The sequence below is a fragment of the Ipomoea nil genome, unplaced genomic scaffold (assembly GCF_001879475.1).
Source record: "Ipomoea nil cultivar Tokyo-kokei standard unplaced genomic scaffold, Asagao_1.1 scaffold2159, whole genome shotgun sequence".
In the NCBI taxonomy this organism is placed as follows: Eukaryota; Viridiplantae; Streptophyta; class Magnoliopsida; order Solanales; family Convolvulaceae; genus Ipomoea; species Ipomoea nil.
The window spans coordinates 346,157-366,780 of NW_017618587.1; the positions used below are offsets into that span (position 1 = coordinate 346,157).

Below are 20,624 nucleotides of genomic sequence, written 5' to 3' on the forward strand. Positions count from 1 at the left end.
CTTTCATGATTATCATGTAACAGGTTAAGTTATGGTACAAACACCACTTTGTCAACCTCAAATACAACTCAGGAATAAATATGCCATTTTCTCATAATAAAATATTCATTATTAATACAGGGTGACATGCACATAATATCAGGAATCATCATAAAGATTCCATTCTTAACCAGCAAGTGATTTTGTTAGAATAGAATTTACATGGGATAGTTAAGTTCTATCCTAACAAAGTCACTTATTGTTTAAGAATGGAATCTTGATGATGATTCCTAATAAGAGATCCTCATTTGATAAGGGACAATAACTGACTAACTGTCAGATTCAAACTATCCTATACCAGAATCCAACAGCCATCTTAAACTAAACTGCATGTTTGTTGTCAAGATTCTTTGGTTCCATTTCAGTATCTTTAATGGCTCCTTCAGTTCCATCCTTGTACTCATACCACCTGGAAAATACTAGGAAGTACACAACATTTAAGATTCCCAGGCCTGTGATCATGAAATAGAAGTAGTCTAATCTTCCCTTGTTGAGATCTTCCGGCAACCAGTTTCCAGTTTTGGCGTTTTCTGTGGTTCTATGTACAATGGAGATCAAGAAGCTGTTGAGATAGCTGGAGGCCCCCATCCCCAAGAAGAAAAAGGACCCGGCGACGCTTCTCATGTTCTCCGGGAACTGCTTGTAGTAAAACTCCACCTGTCCGATGGCCGTGAACGCCTCCGCCAGCCCCGCCAGGGAGAGCTGGGGGACCAACCACAGCGCCGACATGGAAGAAATGGCGGCGCCTTTCGACGTCACCCCGGGCATCGGCCTGCTGAGCGCGACGCTGCGGCGGCGCTCCTCCACGAAGGCGGAGATGAAGGATGCCACCACGGTGAGGAAAATGCCGATCCCCATGCGCTGCAGAAGAGTGATGCCTTCCTCTTTCCGCGTGTATCTTCTCAGAAACGGGACGATGATTCGGTCGTAGATAGGGAGGAAGAGAGTGAGACTGAGCATTGAGAAAATGGTGTAGGTGGCGGCCGGAATTTGGAAGGAGGAGGATCCTAGGTGTCTGTCGGATTGCAGCGCTTGGAACACGACATATTGTTGCTGTTCTAAAATGGCAACATGGTACACTATGGCGGCTGCCCAGATTGGGATCACTTTAAACACACATTTCGTCTCTTCCACTTGTTGCATGCTGCACAGCTTCCATGGATAAGCTGATGATCCATCTTCTCCCACTTTGTCTTCTTCTGTCATTATAGCAGCCTTGTCAAGAAATCTGCAGAAAACATACAACTGCAAATTAATATTTACTGTACGTATTATTTTTTAATAAACCAAATAAAAGTGCAGGCGTTAATTGCGACAGATCAGTGATTGGCTGGTCAAAACACACAATTAGCGAGTCAAAGACGCAAATTGTAAAGTGCCAATATTAACATATTTTTTTTGGTCAATCTTCCTGAGTAGTAGGAGACACCTTACCATACTTAGACTAATATTTGCACTGGGTCAGGATAAAGTGCTGGCCAAATTGGTTTTTCATACCTCAACCTCTGTTAAGAGATGGGAGTGCACAGTTATTTACGTCAATCAAGCCAGTTAACGTAAACATATTTGAATCAAACTTTACGTTAGTCATACTAGCTAATGTCATGCAAAATATTAATAATGTTACTTATAGTCAAATATGCACGGCTTGAAATATTTAAACACAACAATAATGTTACTTATAGTCAACCATACATGCACTTGGTAAAATAGTTAACCTATTAGTCAATTTTAATTTGTTTAACCAACCAATATAAGTGTTTTATTAATTAATTTTTTGTAATAACTTATTACTTCAAAATACTAAGATTTAAAAAGCTACTCAAATCAGTTTTTTTTGATAAATTTTTTGAGAAAATCATTTTGTATGCAAATTAACTATCAGTTAATTTACCAAACATCTTTCTACAATTAATATTATCAACTAATCAAATACACTAACTCAATCAGCTAACAATTTTCCGTTAATAACTATTTACCAAACATCCCACATTGTTATCATGTGATTTAATTAGGTTGAAAAAGCTAGCTAGGCTAGCTGTCAGTGTCGTTGGTTTCATGTATGCATGTGCTCATGTGGACGACACAAACAAAAGGTTAGTATACTAATTTATCATCACCTCGAGCAATTAGCTACTTTAACCTAATTGGACCGCTGCTACACCATTAATTGGTTAGGTTGATGTTATTACCTTGCAAGTTTAATTTCCCAACCACTTTTGACTTCATTAATGTGATGCAAGTTGAATTGAATAGAAACTTCTATTGCATTATCTTAGGTGACGAAAAAAAATATATTATATTACTTTAAAAACGAATAAAAGTGAATAATTTTTAATTTTAAATCACAATGACATTGTGTCATGTTGCATGCGTGAAGCGTGTTAGTTAAAAAGTTGGAAGCAAAAGTGTATGCATGAATGTATGCTTAAATCTAAATGAAGTAAGATATATCGATGAATCAATGCATGTTACTTGTTAGAACAACCAATTCAAAAGATCAGATTGTTTAATTTTATTTTAATTTTGATTCACATTAAAATGTTAGAACTAATAAACATAATGTGAGTATTTAGTAACTAGGATAATTATATTATATATATTAATTACCTGAATTTGTTTGTATAGGGAAGCTTGGAATTGATGGACTTGCGAGGGATGTAATTGAAGAGAGAGAGAGAAGGGTGTTGTGGTAATTTCAAGTTCCTCTTCTTAGCAGCAACCACCAGAACTTGGACTATACTAGTGAAGGGGCTACCTTCCGGCTTCACCTTCACATATATTCTATCACCCACGAAGAACACAACACATGAAATCAGCATGAACAGCGCCGGAATCCCCAGTCCGATGGGCCAGCTAACCTCGGATTGAATGTAAACCACCAGCGTCACCGACATCATCTGCGCGAAAGTTAAGGTGAAGAAGTACCAGTTGAAGAAGCTGTTGATGCCCCTCTTCCCTGATTCTGTCTTCGGGTTGAACTGGTCCGCCCCGAATGCCAAGTTGCACGGCCGGATTCCGGCGGCTCCCACCGTCAACATGGCGAACCCGCAGAGGAGAAACCCCATCTGCCCCCTCGTCGGCTCCACGCACTCCCCGCCGCCTTTTGTGCACCGCGGAGGATGCAGACTCTTCACTGCTGCCGTCAATGCTATCATCATTAATCCCTTCAAAACAAAAACATAGTGTTATGACTCTGTTTGATAGAACTTATTTAAGAACTTATATCTTATTTTAAGCGGGATTTAATTAGTATGTACCAGGAAAGAATTAACGGTGGAGATTCCCAAGGTTTTGTAGCGGCCTAAGTAGGTGTCACAAATGAAAGCGCCGAGGATGGTGGCGAAGTTGGTGGTTCCATTGAAGACATTGAGAAGATTCGCCGCCGTTATGTGCTTCAAGTTGAATACTGTCGTGAGGTACACTAACAGGTTGGACAGCGTGCCTATTGCTCCCAGCTTTTCGAATGTCTCGTTCCCTTAAATAATTAAACACCCAAAATCAACAACCTCGTATACTATACATACGTAGTACTGCTAATCATAATTATTAATTAATTGTAAAAAACCTACCTATAATGAAGGGCATGGCTTTGATTCCTCGGTACTTGGGCGCCGGTTCTTCAATAACCGACGACTCATCATGGCCGTTCATTACTGTTGTGGTTTTCTCCGCCTTCGCCGGAGATTCTCCTCCATGCTTATTATCCTCCATTTCCACTCCCATTTATGTCTTCACTCAATTTAATTTTTGTTTTCTTTTAAAAAAGGACACTTCAATTCTCTCAATTAAGTATATAGTTGTTGGGCGGGGGATTGATTGAACTATTATTGAAGGTGAATTGAAGTGTGAACGTGAAGCAACTTTTCAAGATTATTTCAGACACTGCTCACTCTCTCTCTCTCTCTCTCAACATACTGTGTGTGGACAAGAATGTGGTGGATGGTCCATTAATTTATCATTAATTGTTCTGATTTAGGAACGGCAGGTACTTGGGTGGGGGCGCAATTGAAAGCCTCACCTAATATTAGCTCAGGCATATGTAAAAACGAGGAGTACCGTAACATTCATTTTCTGACATACCAATTTTAAAAATACTGGTACGTGTTATTTTCGCCTACTCAAGTTTCACCAATATAGAATAATTGAGTTAGAAATAATTCCAACCAAACTGGTCAGACATAATTAGTTTAGCAACTATAATGTTTTACGTTCAATCTTTCATGAAAACTGTTTTTTAACGTAACATTCTTGATTTGAGTTAGTCCACTATAATTGATTTATCTTCTTATGATCCTTTGTCAATTGCATTAAAGTAACAAGACATATTTCACCCAAAACACTGAATATTGTAACGTAATGTGTAATTAAGTAGGGTCCTCGTTTACCCGTATTACAAGGATAACTCTCTAACTGCCTGGTGCAATCAATGAGGGGATCGGACTAATAATGATCTGATGCGTATGGTTATGAGATTGATCGTTGGACTAGTATGGGGCTATAAAGACAAAATTAAATTAAAGATTGGAAATTTTACAAGTAACGCCAACGGATTGCAGGGAAGAAAACTAAACCATCCACTTGCTGCACCAGTCAACACGGATTCAAATCAATCATGCTTTGAATATACTATTCAATTGGGTGAATGTACGTGGGCAATTTATATCCTACACCACGGCGCGCGTTGCACTATGCGCCCAGATGCAAAACGATGTCGTTTTAATTTTTTTTTTTTTTGAAATTTTCCTCCCCAGTGAATGGCAGTAGTTTTTTCTTTAAAAAAAAACTCGCTGTTCAAGAATGTACATAATGTTATACTAGAATACACGTAATGTTATACATGAATGTACATAATTATATAACGATGAGACGATGAATTACAAATTCAATAGAATGAACCAATCGAATACAGAGAGAGAGAACTACATAGTCCTATATGAGAGTTAACAGAAGACTCTCCTATTATTAAGGCTAGGACTATTTGACTATATTACATCCATTGACTCTAAAGCATATAATATAAACGTGAAATATTAATATCACTAACACACCCCCTCAAGCACAAGGGTGGATGCTGTCCACATTGAGCTTGTCCCTAAGAGCATGAAAACGCGGAGCTGGCAGAGGTTTGGTGAAGATGTCTGCTAGCTGATCCTTGGTTGAGACAAAGTTGACAACGAAGTCCCCTAAAGCCACCTTATCACGAACAAAGTGAAAATCAATCTCGACGTGTTTTGTCCTGGCATGGAACACCGGATTTGCCGCTAAATATGTGGCCCCCAGATTATCACACCATAATGTTGCAGGATTACCAAAATGTAGGCCTAATTCCCGGAGTAAGGAGACGACCCAGGTGACCTCAGCTGCTACGTCAGCGAGCCCTTTGTACTCAGCTTCAGTCGAGGAACGTGCCACTGTGCGTTGCTTGCGAGAAAGCCAGGATATGAGATTAGACCCAAGGAAGACTGCATAGCCACTAGTGGATTTCCGGTCTATAGGACACCCGACCCAATCCGAGTCTGATAAGGCATGTAGAGCAGTAGATGTCGAGGAAGAAAGACGTAACCCGTAGTCAAGGGTTCCTTTGACATATCGAAGAACCCGTTTTAGCAGACCCCAGTGATCCTGTGTGGGCGAGTGCATGAATTGGCAGAGTCTGTTTACCGAAAAAGAGAGATCTGGCCTAGTGATAGTCAGATACTGAAGGGCTCCAACAATCCTGCGGTACTGAGTCGGATTATCGAACGGTTCCGGTGTTGGCGTTGCTGGTTGAGTGACTGATGCCGGTGTGGCCAAGGCTTTGCAGTCTGTCATACCTGCACGGGATAGGATATCCGCCATGTACCTGCGTTGAGACAAGAGGTAGCCACCATCGTTGGCCAAAGTCTCGATGCCTAGGAAAAAGGTAGGCTTGCCCAAGTCCCTGATTTTAAAAGTAGACAATAGTCGCCGGAGGAGTGAGTCAATTAACGCCGAGTCATTGCCGAACATGATAATGTCGTCGACATAGACGAGCAAGAACACCCTAGAATCACTGTCGGTGTAGTGGAATAATGACACGTCAGTCTTGGAGGCCAGAAATCCTGTGGATATTAAGAACTCATGTAGACGCTTAAACCACGCCCTCGGGGCCTGTTTTAAGCCGTAAAGGGAACGCTGCAAGTGACATACGTGATCTGGATGAGTGGGATCCTCGTATCCCGGTGGCTGTTTCATGTAAACAGTCTCGGATAAATGCCCATTTAGAAAGGCATTGTGGATATCTAGCTGTCGCATGGTCCACTTGCGAGACACTGCCAGAGAAAATAAAATTCGAACAGTGGTCGGCTTAACAACCGGACTGAACGTGTCAAAGAAATCTTCACCAGCTACTTGGTTGAACCCTTTGGCCACCAAGCGTGCTTTGTGGCGCTTTATCGAGCCATAAGCTTTACTCTTAGTGCGGAATACCCACTTACAGCCGATGACGTTCATGTTTTGTGTTGCAGGGACTAGTTTCCAGGTGTTATTATGCAGAAGCGCATTAAACTCCTGATCCATGGCATCCCGCCATTGCGGATGCCCTACTGCTTGCGAGTAACACGTGGGATCTGTGGTGGGGGTGAGCGCATGAAACTGCTCATCTGTCCCACGAGTCTTGCGACGGGTGCACATTACATGACTTTCACTCTGGGTTGCTATAGCCTTCCGTTGTCTACGAGTTGGAGCCGGGGCAGCCTCTATAGCTATTTGAGGCGGTTCCTGTGCCAAAGGTAACTCCATTGCCCGTGGTGGGGCTTGAGTATTGACAAGCACAGGACTGGAACCCCAGGGTGCTGGGGTAGGCTGCCTGGTAGTGACCTGCATAGATGCCTGCATAGAAAAGGGGAAAGTGGACTCGTCAAACCGGACATGACGACAGATAAGGATCTTTCCCGTGGCTAAGTCTAAGCAGCGGTATCCCCTATAAGAAACTGGGTAACCTAAGAACACACATGGTGCCGACCGGTATTCCATTTTGTGACAGTTGTAAGGCCGTAAATGGGGATAACAGCGGCACCCAAAGACCCGGAAGAAGTTGTATGACGGTTGAGTATTATATAGACGTGAATATGGTGTTTGAAACTCAATAGCTGAAGATGGTAAATAATTGATTAAATGGGCAGCTGTTTCAAACGCATAATCCCAATATTGAAGCGGAGTTGAGCTTTCAGCTAGTAAGGCTAAGCCGGTCTCGACAATGTGTCGGTTCCGACGCTCAACACGACCATTTTGTTCGTGTGTATAGGCACATGATTGCCTGTGAGTTATGCCGAGAGACTCAAAAACATTATGAAGCCGACGGTATTCACCCCCTAAGTCGGACTGGATGGCTTTGATAGAACGGGAAAATCGCCGTTCCACCATTGCCCGAAATAAATTGAATGTTTTATATATGTCTGATTTTAATTTTAGCGGATAAAACCAGCAAAACCGCGAGTAGTCGTTTACAAAGAGAACAAAATAACGGAAACCCGAATCGCTAATAACAGACGACGGACCCCAAATGTCCGTATACAATAAATCTAAAACATTATGGCTAGTGTTTGCAACTCTATCTAATGGAAAACGTGCTGATTTTCCAAGCTGGCACGCAGTACAAACTTTTGACAAAGTGGTTTTATTTGGCACAACTGGACACTTCTTTAGGACACGTTGAAGAACTTGATGATGCGGGTGACCCAACCTTTGATGCCACACATGTGACGACGCACGGGCAGACAGAAACGCAAAATGAGTTTGCGGGACCAGCAGCTTGTACAACCCGCCCGAAGTGGATCCTTTAAGAAGAACCGTTTGGGTGTTGCAATCCTTCACAAGAAAGAAACTTTTATGAAACTCGAAATATACGTTGTTTTCGTTAGTAAAACGATAAACCGACAGTAATGGCAAAGTTAAGTTTGGAACATGGAGAATATTAGACATTGTTAAACGTTTAGAGTGGGATGGGATAACCGCATGACCCACACGGGAAACACCCAAACCTGTGCCATTACCGACTGTGAGCACGTCCCCGCCGTTGTAGGCCTCGGAGTGATGCAACATCTGATCATCTGGAGTCGCGTGAGAAGAGGCCCCTGTGTCCGGATACCAGGCATCGGCAACCGGATGCATCTGCGGCTCATTGGCTACAGCAACGTTCGCATGGCCTGCGGCATGAGGTGCTGGTCGATCTGTATACCTCTTATAACAGTAAACGGCCGTATGGCCATGCGACCTGCAGATTTGATAACGGGGTGTACCACCGCGCCCTCGGCCGCCTCTGCCACGACCCTGCCGGCCTCGACCACCTGAGTTCTACCGGCCACCTGAGTCTCCATTCTGCCTGCCGCGACCTGCAAAGAAGGCCGACGGGGAACCACCTGCGCCAGAGTCCACTGCAAAATCATCGGAGTGAATAAACTCCTGTGCTTGCAGGTGATCCGCAAGTTGTGATAGAGAGACGGAGTGGCCAGAGGCAGTGAGTGAGCTTGCCATCACCCGGAATTCCGGTCGAAGCCCACGCAAAACGTACAAAACCTGTTCGTCCTCGGATAATGGCCGGCCGGCAAGTGCAAGTGCTTCCACGATCGTCTGCGCCTTGGCCAGGTATTCGGCCAGTGAATGGCTCCCTTGGCGTAACGTCTGGAATTGCCCGAGTAAACTCAGGCAGCGAGATCGAGTGGTGGACGCCAAAGCCGAAGTGACGGAGTCCCACACATCTCTGGCGGTGTGCCGGCCGAGTGCATGGTGCATAACCTCATCCAAGAAGGATGAGATTAGCATGGATAGAATGGCTTGGTCCTGTTGGACCCAGGCCGCATGAGCAGGGTTCGCCGATGTGGTGGTTGCGGTGGTCGTGGAGTCACCGGACGTGACGGTCACAGTTGCCGGAGGACATGGAAAACTGCCGTCAATATACCCCATCAAGCCTTGGCCACGGAGGAATGAGAGAAGCTGAGTCCTCCAGAAAAGATAGTTCCTTGAGGTGAGCTTCATCGATACAAAATGATGAGCTGCAGAGAGGGGGTTAGGGGTGGCCGGAACAGTGGGGGTGGAGGTGGTGATGGTTCGTTCAGATGAGCCGGACGACATCGTCGTTCTTTTGCGAGAGAGAAGAAGCGGAAAGAAAAAAAAAAGGAAACGGAATCGCAATCCTATCACAACTGATACCAGATGAGACGATGAATTACAAATTCAATAGAATGAACCAATCGAATACAGAGAGAGAGAACTACAGAGTCCTATAGGAGAGTTAACAGAAGACTCTCCTATTATTAAGGCTAGGACTATTTGACTATATTACATCCATAGACTCTAAAGCATATAATATAAACGTGAAATATTAATATCACTAACAATAACAAAATATACATACTCTTTTTAAAAGATAATACACATAATCTAACATAATACATAATAAACATAAACTTTTAACATAATACACATCAACTCTTAACATAATACACACAAATTTTCTGATTCGGATGTACATAATTGTATAAAAAGAATGTACATAATTGTATAAAAAATATACATAACTGTATGGACCAATACACATAACGTTGTAAACAAATATACATAACGTTGTGAACAAATACACATAATCTCAGCAACTTCCTACCGCGCCTCCCAACACTATCCCAAAACGACGTCGTTTTGGGAGGCGCGCGGCGCACAGTGCTATGTGCGCCGTGGTGTAGGATATAACGATTGCACTTCGACTCGACACAGCATGAAACTGCAGTAGTGGGGGCCGCAGCTAGGTTGGGCAGGCTAATCATCACCTCTATTAGCAAACTAACATAATGGACCGGCCTAAACATATAAAAGACATTGTATGTGTTTAGTTAGTTGCAAAAGTAAACACTACAGTCATGTGACAGAAATACCAAATATTAGTTGTACCATGGTACACAAACCAAAGAGTTATGTAATGTCGGCCAGATTAACATACCCCATAATTTTATAGTTTCACATTTTTTAATATATTAGATTTTCAACTTATGTATGTTCATTACAATTTACCTCATCATGACTAGAGAATTGAAGCATGTGTTCCATCTCAACTAAAAACCTAAGTTGATAGTTGGATTGCACATCAATAGTTATATATGCTCAACATAGAGAATTACAATGCACTCATTATCCAATAATTCCATCACTAATATATTTATTATTTTGTTTCATAGAATAAAACTAATTCAATTGAGTTTCTAATAAACACTCTTTTAAGTAAATTTAATATCATTCAAAAAAAATGTAAATTTAATATTATTCTTTTTTTCACGATTAAAATTCACACCCAACCAACAACCCACCTCGGCTTACCTTAAACACAGGGTGCAAGTGGTGGGATGGCAATGAGTGCTAATGATGCTCAGGATGAACCAAACTAAATGAGCATTGGCACACAAAATAAAAAATAAAATAAAATAAGGAAAAAGTGCGAAAGTGAGAAAGCTTTTACTCTTTTTTTTTTTTTAATAGGTTTTTCTGTATGTTGAGAGTCCAAAGTAGAAAGCAGCGTTGAATATAATGTTGTCCGTGTGTTGTGCCAATGATTTAAGACACGTAGTTTGATTGGTCACCACTTCCCAGTTTTCCCACCAAGTAACCATTTTCATATTGATTAGTGCTTCTTCATCCGTGTACTACTGTATAGTAGTCTGTAGTATTCTTAAGAAAATTCTATGATTATTGGAAATTGGATTATATCATTAAGCCAATAGCCATGCATGCTAGACTGATTTTCTTCTTTGGTGTATGTCCCACAAGGCCAAAACATATAACATCATCTAAACATATATACATGTGCTGTTGACTTATATATATATGGATCGGGCCCGGGGTATATACTATATATATACTATACGGATATTTTCTTGTCACCATTGATCTATATGTATCACGTACATCAATCGTTATATCCTACACCACGGCGCACATCTCACTGTGCGCCGCACGCCTCCCAAAACGACGTCGTTTTGGGGTAGTGTTGGGAGGCGCGGTAGTAGTGCTGTCAATACGGGCTGGCGGGGCGGGGCGGGTCAAAGCCCGGCGGGCCGCGGGCCTAAACGGGACGGGCTAAAAAAACCCGCTCCTAAACGGTCCTGGGTTTGATAGGCCCGGACCGTCCCGCTAGTGGCCCGCGGGCTAGGCGGGCCCCCGCCAAAACCCTTTTTTTAAAAAAAAAAAATTGTTTATCAAACAACTAACTAATTAAAATAAATTGATAATAAGTCATAACTCACATAAAACATAATAATCAAACATTAAATATTACATTAAGTTCAAAGTTCATAGTTTATCAAACATCAAACTAGTCACAACTACAAAGTCCAAAAATATTACACATAAAAATAATTTTAATGAGCATATTTTATATAAAAATAATTTATTTAAAATAAAATAAAATAATGGCGGGTAGCCCGCGGGCCCGGCGGGGCAGGCCTGGCGGGCCGCGGGCCTAAACGGGGCGGGCCAAAAAAGCCCGCTCCTAAACGGGCCTCTATTTTCAAAACCCGCCCCCTACCTAAATAGGGGCGGGGCGGGCCGGCCCGGCGGGCTAAGCCCGTTTTGACAGCTCTACGCGGTAGGAAGTTGCTGAGATTATGTGTATTTGTTCACAACGTTATGTGTATTTGTTCACAACGTTATGTGTATTGGTTCATACAGTTATGTGTATTTTTTATACAATTATGTACATTCTTTTTATACAATTATGTACATCAGAATCAGAAAATTTGTGTGTATTATGTTAAGAGTTGATGTGTATTATGTTAAAAGTTTATGTTTATTATGTATTATGTTAGATTATGTGTATTATCTTTTAAAAAGAGTATGTATATTTTGTTATATAATTATGTACATTCATGTATAACATTATGTGTATTCTAGTATAACATTATGTACATTCTTGAACAGCGGGGTTTTTTTAAAAGAAAAAACTACTGCCATTCACTGGGGCGGGAAATTTAAAAAAAAAAAAATTAAAACGACGTCGTTTTACATCTGGGCGCATAGTGCAACGCGCGCCGTGGTGTAGGATATAAATTGCCGTCGAAGTGTGTAGATCGAGTTAGGTTAACTCGGGCATGTGGGTGGTAATTCGTTGGAATGTGAGATTAATCAATACTATATATAAAAACAAAATCTTGAAATTTTAACTTCCCGCCCAATTCCTAAAAGATCTCTCTTCCTAATAAAATATATTGATTTCTACTTTCCCATTCGTACAATAATTCTGCGTTAAAATTCAATTCTAATATTATAAAATAGTGTAATACAATCTATAGTATATACAAAAACAAAATCCTAAAATTTTAAATTCATGCCCAATTCCTAAAACATCTCTCTTCCTAATAAAATATATTGATTTCTACTTTCACATTCGTACAATAATTCTGCGTTAAAATTTTATTCTAATATTATAAAATAGTGTAACTATACTATATATAAAAACAAAATCCTGAAATTTTAACTTTCCGCCCAATTCCTAAAACTCTCTCTTCCTATAAAATATATTGATTTCTACTTTCCCATTCGTACAATAATTCTGCAATAAAATTCGATTCTAATAGTATAAAATAGTGTAATACAATCTATAGTATATATAAAAACAAAATCCTGGAGTGAAAATGCACGTGCAAGTTTTTTTTTTTTGGTTGTCAACAATGACATATGTGAATGGTGAGTTTCCTCCTTTGGACACCACCATAAAAGATGTATCAACACCATCCCTTTCAAGCTCATCAAGTATTCTTTCGTCATGCAAGTCATCAGCAACCTTAGATATGATCCTTGGATTAAGACCAAGACGAATTTTATCATCCGGGTTTTATCAAAGCATTGCCAGTGTTACCACCTCCTTGAACCTCAAAGCTGGTGCTCCGAATTTTATCATCCGGGTTGGGGAATGAAGCTACAGCAGCCAGGAAGTCAACACCGGCCATTCCAACACCTCAGACAATGCGATTTTTGGGGAGCGGCAGATTCCACATTTTCAGCTTGAAACTTCAATGAATTTCAGGTAGAATAACAGAGTTTTTGAGGTTGTACACCAAGTAGTTGTGGTCAGAGAGAGAGAGAGAGAGAGAGAGAGAGAGAGATGGGAAGGATATTTGTGGTCAATATGGAAGGGAGGACTTACATGTGCAAATTCTACATCACGCCATCTACAACTACAACTGCTATTTACCATAGGAGGGTTCGCCGACCTGCTGCCCTCTCTGCTTCACCGGAACCAAAAACCACCGGTGAAGGCCCCAACCTCGCCGGATCTGTTGCTGCACCGCCAGATCTGCCTTATTGGTCCGTCGCCGAAAGGAGTTACTGCCTCGTATGCTCGCCGCCGTACCCACAACTCGCCGGAGAAGAACCTCGCTGCTACTCACTATTGACGGTTACTACTTAGCCGCCAAGTCTCGCCATCTCGCCTCACAGGAGTCACAGCAGCGCTGGTCTAAACAAGATTAGAAGAATAAGACATAAAAAGACAGAAAAGCCCTTCTAATTCACGGTCAACAAACGACTTCATTGACGGAGGATCAAAACTGTCCAACGGCCAATAACAGTGTCTACTAAGTGGCAATTTTTATTATGGAGGATGAAAAGTGTCAATGCCTCAATAAGTCTAGGATAAAAAATGGCATTAACTCCGGAATACAATACAAGAATATTTAATTATGGTTATATTATTATTGTGCCTCACGACCATTATATACTAACAGTACTTGAAAAGAAACTAATAATAATAATAATAATAATAATAATAATAATAATAATAATAATATAAGTGGTAATAATAATATCTAAAAGTAATTAAGTGTTAATAATAATAGTAAGAATATTAACGTAAGAGTTGTAACATAGAATAAATTGTAATAATTAATAACTATAGTCTAGAATTAAATTTGGAATTGTCAGAAAAGATAAACGACCTCTGGTGAAATCAACTGGCTCTATTACATTGTAGTATCTGTTCATATACTTTCTCAACCTACTGAAACACAAAGAACCAATAACGCCTCCACTAAGGCTTGAACTCATAATCTTCCAAATGGAAGTCCAACCCGGATACCATTAAACCACATAGTCCTAGTCTTAAATAATTATATATAGATTCAAATATTCTTAATATATTACAACAATTCCATTCCGTGCATCGCACGGGTGAAAATACTAGTTAGTTATTAAAACAGATTGAAGTTAGCAACTTATTAGAATTGCATGCATATATTATATCTTGCAACTCCTGTTCATCTATATAAATTGCATGATTGCAAGGGAATGTGGAGGTTTTTTTCAAGAGTTAATGCATATTGTACTGATGGCGGTCAAAGTAAACCACGTACTCTCCACTTTTGTGTTGTGGGGTATTATAATTGCAGGAGGACAAGTTGCCAGTCTGCCACCATTGTTAATTGGTGCTGCGCCACTATCAAACTGCCCATTCAATTTATAGTTTGAAATCAAAGTTTCAGTGGGGGTCATCATATGATGGACCACTCAATAACATCATTTATCATACAAAAACCACAACAACTAGTTAACACAGCATTATGGCATGCAAAACATTTTTACAATTGATTTTAATTATCATTTTCTACTGCCACTAATATAATATAGACCCTGTTTGGTAACATAGTTAGCTTATCAATTAATTTTAGTTTAATTGATCATTATTAGCTGTTTAATTTTGTTAAACAATTTTGATTAATTAGTTTTTCGTAACAACTTATTGCTCTAAAATACTAAAATTTTAAAAGCCGCTTAAAGTAGCATTTTCGATTAACTTTTTGAGAAAGTTATTTTGCATGTAATCAGTTATCAGCTAATTTATCAAACATTTTTCTACAATCAACTAGTCAAACATACTAACACAATCAGCTAACAACTATATACCAAATACCCCCAACATAATCAAACTGGAGGCTTCTGGTGTTGTTGGATACTATGGGGTATTTGTGTTTCCTTTATACTTGTACCACTTTGCACACGCAAGAAAATATATGAGATTGATCATTTCTAATGCTGCCACTACGTGATAAAAGTAATCTAATCTCCCCTGGTTCAAATCCTGAGCCAACCACCCTGTTGTCCTATGAACAACTGATGTTAAGAAGCTGCTAAGGTAGCTAGACCCTGCTAGCCCGACAAACAAGAATGAAGCGGCAATGCTCCTCATGTTTTCCGGGCATTGTCGGTAGAAAAACTCGTTTTCGCCTATCAGCGCAAAAGCCTCCGACAGCCCCGACAGGGCCATCTGAGGAATCAGCCACAGCGCAGACATGGAAGAAACCTCGTTCTCGGCGGCTAAGGTTCTTCTTCTGGTTTCAACTATGGCGGATGCCACCATGGTGATCACTGACAGGAATATCCCGATTCCCATTTTCTGGAGGAGGGTAATGCCGTCTTCTTTGTTGGTGTGTTTGCGGAGGATTGGGAGTATTAAGCGGTCGTAGATGGGTAGCCAGATGGTGATGCTTAGCATTGCGAATACTATGAAGGATGCCGGTGGGATTTGGAAGGTGGCGCCGCCGAGACGCCGGTCGCTCTGGATGGCTTGGAAGACTACAAAGTTTTGAGCTTGGACGACGGAGATGTAGTAGATGACTCCAGCTCCCCATATTGGGAGGATTTTTAGTAAGCATTTCACTTCTTCCACCTGCTGAACGCTGCAAAGCCTCCATGGATTTTCTGCAGCACCATCTTCCTTGATTGCGTCTTCTGCTGTTCTTATTATTGCCGCCTTGCTTAAACATCTGAAATCACAACCCTCCTCACCATTAATTTCATTCGTTCTCAAGTGAATTGACACAGAAAATATAATAATGTAGTATTACCTGAATTGATTTGTGAAGGGAAGCCTAGAATTGAGAGAGTTGGAGGGAGCATGGTGGAAAAGTGAGAGTGAATGTTGAGGCAAATCCAGGCGCCTCTTCTTGAAAGCGGCCACTAAGACCTGAGCAACACTCTTGAAAGGGCTACCTTCGGGGACAACACCTCTGTACTTGATATCTTTCCTAGTGGCCACCTCTGATTGAGTCTCCCCCATGGCTAGTTGTCTTCTTGCCTCAGTTCACACACAAGAAATGGAAATTTGAAGGTGGTTATATAAGAAAGTAATAAAGATCGAATCTTTTAGGCCACTATGATTGTGGGTTGTTATCATTGCCAGTATAAATAAGGTAGACACAACTTTTGCAACATAGAGAGGTATGGAGAGTGACAGCAAGGATCGATACTGATTTGCAGTATAGTGGAGGTGAAGGATGTATATATGTTTCTGAAGAAGAACAACTTCTTTAATTTATTCTGCAGTATTTTATTTGATGGTTCTGAATGCACCAAAAAGATTACAACATTTATATTATTGATGGTTCTTTATTCTTGTTTGGTTTTGGTCTTACATAGATCCTGATAGAGAGGTCCTGTCACGAAGTACTGTCCAGGATAAGGTAATTAAGATTCGTTGAATAATTGTTTATAGAATCTCATCGCGTGCAGGTGGGGTTACGTCGCTGTCTTCTTTGTCTTTTTTTTTTTGAAAAAAAAAAAAAATGAAAGTACGTCTAGTTTAACATTCCCAGAACTGCAACGACCAAGAAATTGAAACTCCTGCAAATTAGAGGATGGATTGGGCTGAGGCAGATCCATATTGAAGATTCCGGTGTTGTTGTCCGACTGGATTACCTCAAGAATCCCGAAAGTGTTCTGTTGCTCCGTTGCCATGAAACAGGAGAGCCCTGCCGGCAGTCAAATGGGAAAAATTCCGGCGACGCATTTTAGGCGTTGGACTTGTAGGACGGTGGACAGTCTTCTGGGTATGGATTAGATTGATGGGTTATGCGTGAAAGGTTGCTGTGTGTGGGCCAAGAATCGGCCCATTAGGTCGAATGGGTTAAAATGGAAGAAACCTCTTTAGGTGAGCCCATTTCCTTTAGCACAATAATGATTGTATATCGTGGATCAGGATCCACCATAACTCCATGTGCATTGTAAACCCCGAGGAAAATAACAAGTAGTCATGCAATGTTATTACCTATGGCAAATTATTGTGTGGAACGTTAGACCACGGATTAAAACGATATCGTTTTAATGTTAAAAGAATATTTTGTGTATTATAATAATGAACATTCTGATGTAAGATAATATATTTTATGAGTTAGAATAATGTACTTTATATGTTAGAATAATGTATTTTATGATTTAGAATAATGTATAATGCACTTTATATATTAGAATAATAAAATTTCTGAAGTAAAATAATATATTTTATAAGTTAGAATAATATGTTTAATGTGTTTTTAGATTGTGGTACACACAACGATCACAGTCCTTACAATAATGATTGATTAGCTCGCATGAGTAATTGGTCATAGATGTGAAGTTTGGAAAGAATAACTAGGGATCGACTCTCACCAACAGCGACAGTGTCAGAGCTCAATAGTTATGCTGTGCAACCGAATGTACCATGCGCGCATGGTGCATAAGATACATCACACTTTAAAAAAAAAAATTCAGGTCCGATTCTCGGCAATAGCATTATTGTGGATATATAGTTATGAATTTATGGATATTTAGTTCATTCATTATAGATATTTACTTCATTCATTCATTGTGGATATATAGTTATGAATTTATGGATATTTAGTTCATTCATTGTGGATATTTAGTTTAATCATTGTGGATATTTAGTTCATTCATTGTGAATTTTTACTTCATTTATTCATTGTGGATTTTTACTTCATTCATTCACTGTTGATATATAGTTATGAATTTGTGGATATATAGTTATGAATTTCTGGATATATAAAAATACTATTGTCGGGAATCGAACCTGATTTCTTCTTTAAGTGGGACGCGTGTTTTTTAAACCAAAACGACGCCGTTTTACAATCGTATGCACCTTGCAAGGTGCATTCAGTTGCACAGTATAATTTGCGGGAAAGAGTAATGATTGATTAACTATAGTCTTGGCCGTTAAGATAATTACAAAAATAGAATTCCTAATATTCAAATATGACAACCTGTTCCAGCCACTCGAATACCTGTTTTAGAGCTAATTTTTCAAGAATTTGTTTCTTACAAACATATAATTTTGACACGCTAAAATTTACTTAAAATCTTGCATTTTTTATTTAATAATTAATATTATACAAAATAGAAATTACTTTGCTTAATTTATTGGTCCATCCACCTAAAATATCTTCGTTGACAAAATGCACAACTATACCTTAACAAATTCGAATATTAAATATTTAGTAAAATATTGTGTGAGACCGTATCACGAATCCTTATTTGTGAGATGGGCGGGTCCATATGAAATTACAATACTAATCAGGAATAAAGTGTTTGCTACTCATAAGAGAAAATATAATAATTTTAAAGAAAAATGTAATACTTTTATATTCTGATTTAAAAATATTATTCCGTACATTTTTTTCTAAAAGTATTATACTTTTTCAAGTAATAAACACTTTACTCCTTATTAAATTAATATTATATTTTTCAATTTAAATAGTACTTTTCTATTTTGATTCGATTCATTTCACTTATAAAAATTCGTGAGATGGCCTCACATAATAGTCAATTTAATATTTAAATGGATAGGATTATGACCAAGCAATAGATAACGTAACGCACGCACTATGGAATTTTTGTTCATCAGCTCTTGACTTCTTGTTCATATTAGCTAGATAGACATGACACACCCTCATTTCTTCAACCACAACAGGATTTTATATTAACTCCAAAGTTTTCAGTCAACTGATTAAAATGTTTGTGTTCATATGCAATTATGCACGATAACGATATACATTGATTTGTGATATTTTATGTAATTATAAAGTCTTTATTTAACTATGTGTAATGTGTTACTGGGGTATAGATTATTTCAAATATATATTTTATTCGACTAGGTCCAATGAAATCATATTACTTGCCATCCAAGAAGAGCTCATTTACTTGTATATAAGGCGCAAGTGGACCTACTTTATTTGTAGTGTAAGTTAAGTCCTCCAAATTGCGAAGTGAGTAATGAAGCAGACCGATTGGGTGGCGCTCCGCTGGGCGACCTCATGGGTAATTCTGGAGCGTTATTAGTTATTACCATCATTAAGATTAATCTTCACAACGAGCGACGCAATCGGTCACTTGCGGCTGGTTCTCAACGGACTGACTGGGTAGTTTCACGGGTAGTCCATATGCGTATTTACCCATCACATATGAATTGAAAGTGCTTATAGATTGAAGACTCACTCTAACTCATTGACATGAAAACAACAACGTACATAAATTCGTAATATTTATTTCAACTAGTAATATTTAGTAAACTTATAAATCAAAACAATTTTGAATTTTTAGCTACATGACAGAAAAAAAAGTCTGTCAAACTCAATGTTTTTTTGTACTCAATGTTTAATTCATTATTTAATACAAATATATATAAATAAATAATGATTAAGGTGTCCCTCAATAATTGAAAATTTAAAATGCATTATTAATATTAACATAATTGTTAGTGGTGGACTAAAATTGCCACTTTACATATAATTAAAGGGAAAAATGTGTGTGTGATAATAAATCATGGACCAAATCTACAATATATGTATAATTGATGGACTAAAACCATTATTTTCTCAATAATTATAATCAGCTATAAATTTAATTTATACAAAACAAACAAATCTATGTAAAAAGCTATGATCGTTTGAGGCTAAACCAATTCTCATGTAACATGATGTTGAAAACAAGATAGCATGAAACAAAGTCTCATTATATATATACACTTACTTTTAATTGTTAAGCTAACCACAAATTTGAAAATTTCAATGTAATTTCTTGTTAAGCCGGCTTCAATTTTGCATATTATTTTAATACTAAATAATATTGAATGTTTCTATCCTAAGGGTATAAAAAAAATCCCATGATCAGCCTTTTTTTTTTCTTTTTTTTTTTTTTTCCTGTTTTACGGTTCGGGCACAGGAGCTGGCCTAGGAAAATCATCACTTGTGAAAATCGAACTCGAGTTATCCTGAAATTCTTTCCAACAAAAAAAATTCAATAACCACTTGAGCTACCCCATTAAGTTACTAATATTAGGTACTTGAAATTGTACTAACCCGGTATTTACAAATAGTAATTTTATATTTAAAGATGCAATATAATTTTAAATTTCTTTAATAATTTTGCGTTCTCAAATTTACTATAAATTAAGTTATTGCGTTTAGTTCAAAAATTTGTAAAGATAATATTAAAAATTAAAATAATGACATAAAAAAGGATGATGTGAAATATTTTTACATGAACATAAAATTAATAAGAACCACACTTGTTTTTTAGTTAACTATTAGGAGGTGTTTGGTTGGATGGAAAATGTCTTTCAAAGAAAATGTTTTTCTTGAATTTGATGAAAATTAGATTTTCTTTTTTGTTTAGTTGGATGACAAATATTTTTTAATGGAAAACACTTTTCTTGGTCCTCCTTGGTATTTTATTTTTCATGAAAAATATTTTTCTGTGGAAAATAAGAAGGACAATTATGGCCTCATTAACTTTTTTTTTAATTACCATTATTATTA

General features: G+C 38.6%; 2 protein-coding genes across 4 annotated transcripts; both read right to left on the reverse strand.

Moving 5' to 3' along the window:
- Positions 1–53: 53 nt before the first annotated feature.
- LOC109149540 (protein NRT1/ PTR FAMILY 2.11-like) lies at positions 54–3,975 on the reverse strand. Its single transcript, XM_019297348.1, has 4 exons — positions 3,612–3,975; positions 3,300–3,517; positions 2,650–3,206; positions 54–1,267 (listed from the first exon to the last, which is right to left on the reverse strand). The coding sequence occupies exons 1-4, from the start codon at positions 3,763–3,765 to the stop codon at positions 361–363; spliced, it is 1,836 nt and encodes a 611-aa protein (XP_019152893.1). The 5' UTR covers positions 3,766–3,975; the 3' UTR covers positions 54–360.
- A 10,901-nt stretch (positions 3,976–14,876) lies between these two features.
- LOC109149120 (protein NRT1/ PTR FAMILY 2.11-like) lies at positions 14,877–16,392 on the reverse strand. Of its 3 annotated transcripts, XM_019296771.1 has the most exons (4): positions 16,239–16,392; positions 16,180–16,187; positions 15,885–16,117; positions 14,877–15,803 (listed from the first exon to the last, which is right to left on the reverse strand). In XM_019296771.1, exons 3-4 carry the CDS (start codon positions 16,094–16,096, stop codon positions 14,993–14,995), a joined length of 1,023 nt encoding a protein of 340 aa, XP_019152316.1. In that variant the 5' UTR covers positions 16,097–16,117; positions 16,180–16,187; positions 16,239–16,392; the 3' UTR covers positions 14,877–14,992. The 3 variants fall into 3 exon arrangements, with proteins under 3 accessions (XP_019152316.1, XP_019152315.1, XP_019152314.1); XM_019296770.1 differs by having other exon boundaries at positions 16,180–16,392; XM_019296769.1 differs by having other exon boundaries at positions 15,885–16,392.
- Between the last annotated feature and the right edge of the window lie 4,232 nt (positions 16,393–20,624).